Raw genomic sequence first — 9,399 nt, 5'->3', positions numbered from 1 at the left:
GTGTGTTTCAATGAGTTGGATAGCTTTAAGCAAGTTAATTTTGTAATTATTCATATTATATATGAACTTCAAGTATAAACAAACATTACCAGAACTGACAAAAATATAGATCATACACATATGCTGAGAAAATGAGCTATGAAATGTCAAAAAATATACTGTTCATTTATTAAAGTTTCTTTAATAACCACTTAAAGATGGAAGTATCATTTGTTTAAATAATTTATAATACATAATTATTACCTTTGACTTTTCCACAGACTTTCCATCCTCTAATTTCCGTTTCTTAAGTTTTTTCTGTTCATTTATTAAAGTTTCTTTAATAACCACTTAAAGATGGAAGTATCATTTGTTTAAATAATTTATAATACATAATTATTACCTTTGACTTTTCCACAGACTTTCCATCCTCTAATTTCCGTTTCTTAAGTTTTTTCTTCTCTTTTTCAGGCTTTCCAAATGTTTCTGCTTGTAAATTCTGTAATACATAAGACATGTGTAAAAACCCAGTATAAATTGTGCAATTCTTACCAACGTGGTCTCCAAAATTTTAAAACCACTGTTATAAGAAATTAGCAGCAATTTCTATTAAAGTATTTCATCACGTTCACTGAAAAACTTTACAAGTTTGTAGTCAATACTAATATATATACTACAAAACTTAATATTTTAAAACGTTCCAGGTAAAAATGAGTCTCTATTCTTGGCAAATGAGCATTTGGATTGAGAAACCAAAACCAAAACCTTGAAGAAATAAAAATATTGTCTGTAAGAACACCAATTTTATCATTCTTTTTTTTTATGGAACAGAAAACTGTATAGTATCTCTGTAGAAAGGATCCCAATTGATATTTTGTTTATATTATTATTATTATATATTGAATTCACATATTTTAAATTCATAGTAAACAAAAACATGCTGCTCTTGATTAGTACAGATATGATGTAAATGACAACAATATTAAACAAGCACTATATTCAAGTTCTACATACCCTTTTCAAATTAGGGGAACATAAAAGGTAAAATATACATTAAGGCTTTATATAATACATAGCTTATTTACTTATAACCCTAAAAAAATAAGTGAGAAATTTGTGTAATAAATGAATTAAAAAACCAACTATTTTCCAAAATTATATGACAAACATTTTTCAAACCTATGAATATAAAAGAATTTAGCAAAAACAAACAAACCAGGCCTATTAAGTAATTTCACATAAGGAAAGTTCACCCCTACATATTTTTCAGTATTAAGTTGTTTTTTAATAATAAATGTGCATTATCAAAACACCCACACATCCAATGTGTTTGACAAGAGAAACAAAACCAAAAGCTTTCATATGTGGTGTTAGTTTCTAAACCCACTAACATTTGACAGTAAGTAGATACCTCAACATCTGAAAAAAATCCTAGTCCCAGAGGATCACGTGCTGGTTTAGTCGCTTGTAGTATCCTCCAAATATGTTGAGTTTCATCAAGAGACACCTCCAGCAGGTCTCCTTCCATCATCAATTCCTCTAGCTGATACTTAGCATCCTCAGACAGTTCTAAGACAGGAACTTCCAACTGCCGAGGTACCAGTGGAGACTTTCTGGCATGCTTACGTGGTGTAGAACCTTAAATTAATAAATATAAACCTTTCTTCAAAGTATCTCATTTTAATTATTTGAATAGGTAAATCAAAATAAACTATAATTGACATTTTTTTCTAAAATTAACTCATTTCATGTGAGTACTGGCCAATCAGTCTTTCTGAATACCACTAAGATGCCAAAGAAGAAATGATTGTGGAAATACAAGAGAACGTTTTAATAATAAAAATATTATTCTTTGATGGATTGTTTAAGGCAGAGTATTCAGGGTGAAATTTGTCTGAATGGATGGCAACTGCCTGTTGTAGAAATGCAAGTATAGAGGATGATATTTCAAGTCTTCTGCCTTTCGTCTTCGTCAGTACGTGTGTATGGTGTTGTCAGTTTTTATAGAATTCTGGCGGATTGTGGAGGATCTGTTATGATTGGCTGGTTTATGCCTGTTTCTGATTGGTGGAGAGATTTCCTGTAGATTCACCCAATGGTAGTCACAGGCTAGTCACCTCATAATCTGGAATCTCTGTTTAGTGATTAACCTGTGGCTATATAAATATATGTAGAAAAATGTGTTACACTATTGGTTATCACAGTCGTATCTAAAACTAAATAATTATCTTTTCTTGTTAAAAATTTGTACAGGCTATTTCAGTTACTTTAGAAACCAACTGACAAGACAGATTATTTTTCTCTACTGTTTCTCACTATATAATCTGTGATAAATTCACTTACGTTACCCAGTAGGTTACCACAATTGTATCCAGAACTTTAAATAATTGTCTCCTTTTCATCAAAGTCCACACAGATGGGTTCAATGACTTTAGAACACCCTTTAACAAGACAAACTGTTTTCCTTATCTCTTGTTAAACTGTGAAACTCTTGTCAGATATGGCCCATTATGGCTAAACTGACAATTACGCAGTCTAACTTCATTTTCACTAACTTAACATTATCTGACTTAACTTGCTGTATCCATGAATATTTATAAAACATGACAGAAAAATATAGAACTCTCTTGCCCTCTAGTAGCAACAATATTATACATAATTAAAAAACCTGGAAGCTTCAAGTAAGATGACATCAACAATATTACTAAAGCCTAGTACAACAATTAAAACTTCAAACACAATGTACCACTCTTACCAAGTTATGTAACAAAACTTATCACACATCTATCACTTTTAAAATAATTAACTTTTAACATTCTTGTTATGAAAACTAAATAATTATTAAATATTAAATCACTAAACAGTCTTGTATATCAAAAACAGGGATAAACCAACCAATCATAACACTTCTCCACAATGCAGTACAATACTATAAAGACTGACAATACCATACACACACTGACGAAAGGTGAAGACTTCCGAATCATCGTCCTCTATACATATGTTTCTACAACAGACAGTTGCAGTCTATTCATCCAAATTTCATCAAAAATATTATGATTTGTTTTTTTTAAATAATTACAATTTCTCTACCATTCTTCCTAAATCACCACTATAATCAAGGAATAACTTTAATGCCAAGATTGGAACAATCAAGTTCTTTATGCTGCTGCTGACTGTTGTAAATACTAAAAAAAAGTAAAGGTTCATTTTTAGTCACTCCATCTATATATTACTTTGTAAATTAATCTTGAATTTGGCTTTTAAAACTAAGTATGTAAATTGTTATTGCTCAACCAAATTTAGAAATTTATTAAAAGTCTGGATTTTTCTGACACATTTTTAAAAAATTAATATTTGGTAATTTTTCAACCTAAATAGTGCTACGTATGACATACACTCAGGCTAAATGCCCAGATAAGATGCCAACTTACAGGTATATCCTTCCCTAATTAAGGAATGGTCTAAATTTCTTTTGCATCAATTTGTATTTTTTAAAGGATTTTTAAATAGTGAAATGGGATATTTTGTGTTGTTCAATACTTCTGAATTTTATATATTTTAGTTAGATGAGACCAAGATATATTTGAGATTATTATATTTAAAACTGTAAAAGGACCAGTCAATATTTTTGTTTACATTTTACACCTGTATTTTGTTACAAGTCAGAAGGAAAATTAGTTAAATGGGTAGAGATAGCAAAAAACAAAAACACATGTGATCAAATGTTATACTCACCCAAAACAGTAAATTATATTTCTAAAACTATTCTGAAGTTTCTACTTGGCAATGAAGTTTGTCTAATAGGCTTGTAAATAGATTAAACTTTCTTTATGTTATTTTACCAATGATCAAGCTGCCTACATAGTGATATGGTATTCCACTGTAATTACAGGTTTCACATGTCAAACTGTGAGAAGTGTCATTAAATTGTGACAAAACTAATAGCTATAGGTGTATTTTTACCATTATTAACTGTTGCTATTAATGTTGTTGCTTTTACAATCAATGAAAACAATTTTTTTCACATTCTTATATATTTTGATTTTTTTTTCAGAAACAGAAGAATCACAGTATTATATCTAAAATTTCTAAGTTTTTTTTAGAAGTAAAACTCTTACAAGAAAGGAACTTTCAGTTGTTTGACAAGAGTAATTCTCACCTGTGGATCCTTTAGAAGCAGAAGAGTAAGCATGTTCTAAGTTGTTATATGGTGAGGCATTATCTTCTTGAAGTCTGCTGCCTTTTTCTTCAGTTTGTTGGTCACATTCTGTGGTTACTTGGATCTCCATAGTGTCAACAAGTTCATTCTGAGACAAAAAAAATCTCTTAATCAACACAATAAAAAAAAAGAATTGTTATACACAAAATTGGATATTAATTTAAGAATAAACTAAAGAACATTCTGATAAACCAGTGAAATGAATTACAAATAATATAATATATTAGATTAATAACAAGTTCTCATTTAAGGCAGTGGATGTTTTAGGTCACATTTGAGTATACACTCACAACTCAACTTTCAAAATTTAGTTTAAAACTACAATTATATTTCAATTCCAATAATTATTTACTTAAAAATATTACAGGACTGATATTCATTTATCTGAAAGGATATATGAAACTAATACTATTCATAATAGAAGAGCTGGAGGTACGAAAGCCCAAGCTATTCAGAAGTGACGTTAAGTAATATAGGTTGTATTCTTTACTTGATATACAACAGTCTAGTAAATATCTTGCCAATGGTGTAGCTATAAGTACAAGTGTGAATGTTACCTTCAAAATAGTAAGATAAAAATTGACACGAAGTGGTCTCAGTGGGTATACAGCTACTCAAAAATCACTGATAACCAAATCAAATGGCCGAAATAGGCATCACACTTCAAATAATATGATGGAAAAAGATTGAGGGTGCTGTTTGTAGATGGAGACAAATTCAGATTGTTTGAAAACAATCACAAGTTTGTTTAATGGCAGAGAGGAAAACAGTACCATGATCAATGTGCAATGTCCACAGCGAAACATTTTGTAGGACCAATACAAGTGTGAGCTGCATCTCAGTCACTGGTGTTGAAGATCTACGAGAAACTGATGGCACCCTGACTGCCGATAGATATTGTAAGATTCTTATCCTTCACGCCATTCTTTCAAAAATTAGACCAGTTGGTCAGGTATTCATCTTCCAGCAAGAAAATCATCCTAAGCATGCAGCAAATATTATGAAACAAAAACAGAATGGAAAAAAAAAAAATCAAACAACCCCAACTCTGGCAGTATGGTCTCATATGAAAATTGAGAAGGTCAAATGGCAACCAAATAACTGGGCTTAGGCAAGATTTGGAGCAATCAGTATTTCACAATCATTCATTGAAAAACTTATGGCAGCATAAAAACATGTACTGCTTTGTTTGAAGTAAATAAAAACACTTACTGCTTTGTTTAACTCTCTCAATACGGACTCAGTCAATCTGACTGCCCATGTGACCTTTTTTGTACTCATTTAAAGTCTTTATAGATTTAATACTTATAACTCTCAATATAGTGTGTATATCTTCACAAAATTTGGTAGTCTTTCAGTTAACATTACATTTTTTTTTAGTGAAGTATTTTATATAAACTAAAATAAAGATTTGAGTATTTGTTTTAAATAGTCCTTGTGCAAAGTAATTTTCATGTTAAAATTAAAAATCCTTTTCCTCACCTCAAAAATCTAAAATTTCCTTTGTGTAATCCCTAAAACCTCCTAAATGCACTTCAAACATTTCTTTTCAGTAAAACTTCATATTTTATCTGTTATTTTCTCTACCTAACTCTAAATGAGGTTGGTCAATTTAACCGACCTCGTAACCACCAAAAAAAATTGAAATAAATCTAAGTTCCCCTTTTTTCTTTCTAGTATGCCTTCAAATTGTAACATGAAACTACATTTGTTTATCCTATGTAACTTTAAACTCTTAACAGTATACATCTATTTATAATTAAATTTTATGGTTATATTTCCCTTTGAACTATGTCTAACTACTATTCACACCCTTAAGTTGTAAATCACTTTAGAAATGTGGAGCTACGTTACGCTATCAAATTACCTTACCCAAGAGCTACTAGCGTGTGTGCCTCATGAAACATTTTTGTTATATTATTATTTATTTTACTTAATCTAACCTTAACTGACCTAAAGAGATCCCTATTTTTACATTTCGGGTTACTATTATAATAATAAATAAAGAATAAACATGAAAAACAAGAAATAAAGTACTTACTCAAGTATTTTTTTTTTTGCTGTTGACTGTCGATGACACTTAACCCTACTTTTTTTTTTATACTAATAGTAGTAGTGCATTAAATAATTTTTATTTAATTAAATAATGCACTAAAGAACAAATAATATGCAAACAGCGGAGAATTTCCTCTAACAATAACAATTTTTCTGGCTTTGTAACTATGCAACAAGAGCCGTTACAAATTCATTCAAGCTAGTCCTTGTTTTTCCCGTGGGAATGAAGCTTGTATTACAAGTAAAATTGACGATTACCTGTTCAGAATACAACATAATACAATACATCATTTGATAGATGAAAACCTTGGCTTTCTATTGGTTATAGATGATATATAATTAAACGTAAGAGTGAACTATTAACAATCCTAAAAGAGAGGATGTGAGAGGTGGGTGTGGCAGGAGGGGTCTGATTTTCTATTCCATAGCTCTGTAACCAAATAAAATTGAAGACTATAAAAAGTGTGGTTTGTCTGAGTAATAATGATTTTATAGAGTAATTTATGTTTAATTCTGTACTTTTTGGAGGGATGGTGGATAAAATATGGATGATGACATGCTAAGACAAAATATGTCACATGGGTAGCACTAGTAGAAGTTCATGATTTTTTAAAATATTGCCTTGTAGAATTAAGAACTTAAAACTTGTATACTATTAAAATATGGATTATTAGCTAAGATTAGTTTATGCTAATCTAATTGGTATAACATAAACATTAGTAGTTTAATAAAATTTTGAACGTAAGACACTAAAACCTTGTGTCATGCGCAGTAAAGGGAACCCAGGGCAATAGGATTAAGTAGTTACAAGTTCTGATGCTTTTAGAAAGTACACCTATGTTTCAGTGACTTACTTGATGAACCACTTGTTCAGTTGCTACAGGCATAACCTCTTCCATGCTTGATGAAAGCATGACTCCTGGTGGTGATAAGACACAACCTTCAAGTTTAGCTTCACTACCTATCAAAGGAACATCAAAATACAGCTGTCATACATGAAAGGAAGTACAAAGATCAGTTCTCATTCTTTAATATTTTAAAATTGAAATCTCATGTCTGAACAAATATAAGTTTGTGTTTGTACATGTATTATATTTAACTGATTAGTTACTCTTTACAGAAAAAAAAACCTAAAACTTGCTTAGATGAATTTCTTTTTGGTTTGAAAATAATTCCATCTTAACAGCCTCATAAACAAGTGAAATTAATTATGAACAGTTTCTCAAAATTTTTCAAAAACAAAGTATGGAAATTTTAGGACAGCAAATGCTAAAAAACAAAAAGTAATCTTGCTACTAAATTATGTTATTTTACAAATTTTATTTAAGTTTTTGAGAATGAACAGTTATAATGCAAATATTTTTAACTCATGAAATACACATGATGAAAGCCTGAAACATTAATTTACTGAAGTTAGATCTCACTTACTTGGGTAATGGATTCTTTATTCACTAAGATTACTCATAATATAGATCTAAGGTAAAAAAACAAAAAGAGTACAAAATGGTCTTAATATCTTACAAAACATACCTAGATCACCAAGATGGTGGTTATGACTTAAACTCTGAATTCCACCAAATGCTGACTGAGCAACACTACTCAGATGAGAATGTAATTCAGGTTTATTTGCAGCTCGCATCAACTCCGAGTTGATGATCTTCTCCGTCTTCTCCCGAGCTGCCTGTTCCACCATTTTCTGAGACAAAACTGATAGTTTGGCCAGAGCTGCTGCCAACTCATCTGTGGCAAGAGCATGTCTAGCACGGTCCTGAAGTATAAAAAATTCTAATATAATATTTACTTGCAAATTAGTTATAGAATAATTATAAATTAAAGTTCTTATCAACCTTATTTGTTTAAGTCCAAAACCACACGATTTAACATTATTGTTATCTGAAATCTACAGTGCCTTCTGAGCCCTTTTTTTATTCATCACTGCCTCTATGTTTTATCATAGTAATAATGTATTGATAAGAGGGGCAATTTGGAGCAATGATGTGTCACATGATAGTCAAAAGTAAAGATTGAGAATTGATTTAAAAATTTGTTTTTGAAATTGAGATATTAAGACATATATTAAAATTTGCATGATAACCTATGCTTTGATTCCAAGTTAAAATTTTGAATGTAACTTTCTAAAAGATCCTGACATGCACACTTATAGTTTGAAAGCACCAAGCTCACACACAGAGAATTAATATTTCAGTTACAGTTCACCAACAACCATTATTTTAGATAACTTATGCACTATTCCATTCAACAAAAAATCCTCAAAGCTTATTTAAATATAAACTTAAATTATGAACCAAATATGAGCTACATGCAGCAGGTAATATCAGAAAAATACGAATCTTAGTATAAAACAGAAGAAAATTTCAAATAAGAGTATTTTAGAAGCTATCTCACCTGCCAAGACATTGCTCTTTCTGTGAGACACTGAAGAGCCTCACCTTCAGCCAATCTAACCGGAAGCTTCTGCAGGGACATTAAAAGTGAGAGGATGGTTTCTAACCTTGGCCTCCGTGATCGGAAGCACATGGGACATAAAAATTTGGAGTCAAGTGCAACATGAACTGCTGCTACAGATGAGAGATTATGCTGCTTCTTTGTATGTGCTGATTTTGGTAGAGGAACACAAGTAGCTAATGAGGAAAAAAAATGAAGTTGTTGTAAATAAATAAACATGAGATAAACTATATGATGCTATCAAACATATGGTTTTTAACAGAAATTACTTAACATAATGCAGAGATTATCTTCCTGAAGAATGTGCTTGAATAATGTGAAAATAAAAATCTACAGCACCTTGCAAAAGTATTCACCCTCTTGCAAAATTTCCACATTTTGTTGTTGTCTGAGCTTGCAATCATAAAACTTTCAAATGGGACTTTATATTTAAAATATGCACAATCGACTCCAAAATGAGAAAGCTAAAAAACCACTGATATTATGTAAGTAAGTTAGATTTTCAAAGAAAATTAGAATATTCTCAATTGCAAAAGTATTCAATCCTTTTGCTACAGCAACTCTAAATCAGTTCAGGTGCAAAAGATATGTTTGGAAGGTACATAAAATTAGTGTAATGGTTTACTGTTTAATTTGTAATACTAGAATGGTTTAACTTAGTACTTCTAGAATAAATA

The 9,399-nt window shown here is 30.4% G+C and overlaps 1 protein-coding gene across 1 annotated transcript in view; it reads right to left on the bottom strand.

The window, feature by feature from the left end:
- The window catches only part of LOC106471050 (lysine-specific demethylase 5A-like), a 61,632-nt gene that overhangs the window by 6,433 nt on the left and 45,800 nt on the right, over nt 1-9,399 (bottom strand). Inside the window, 6 exon segments of the mRNA XM_013931634.2 lie at nt 383-478; nt 1,391-1,617; nt 4,142-4,289; nt 7,111-7,217; nt 7,787-8,024; nt 8,663-8,898. Coding sequence (XP_013787088.1) covers nt 383-478; nt 1,391-1,617; nt 4,142-4,289; nt 7,111-7,217; nt 7,787-8,024; nt 8,663-8,898 — 1,052 coding nt within the window.

Source organism: Limulus polyphemus, unplaced genomic scaffold, assembly GCF_000517525.1.
Source record: "Limulus polyphemus unplaced genomic scaffold, Limulus_polyphemus-2.1.2 Scaffold4371, whole genome shotgun sequence".
NCBI classification, from domain to species: Eukaryota; Metazoa; Arthropoda; class Merostomata; order Xiphosura; family Limulidae; genus Limulus; species Limulus polyphemus.
The sequence above is the reverse complement of the archived record's forward strand: the minus strand, read 5'-3'. Positions and strand labels throughout refer to the sequence as shown.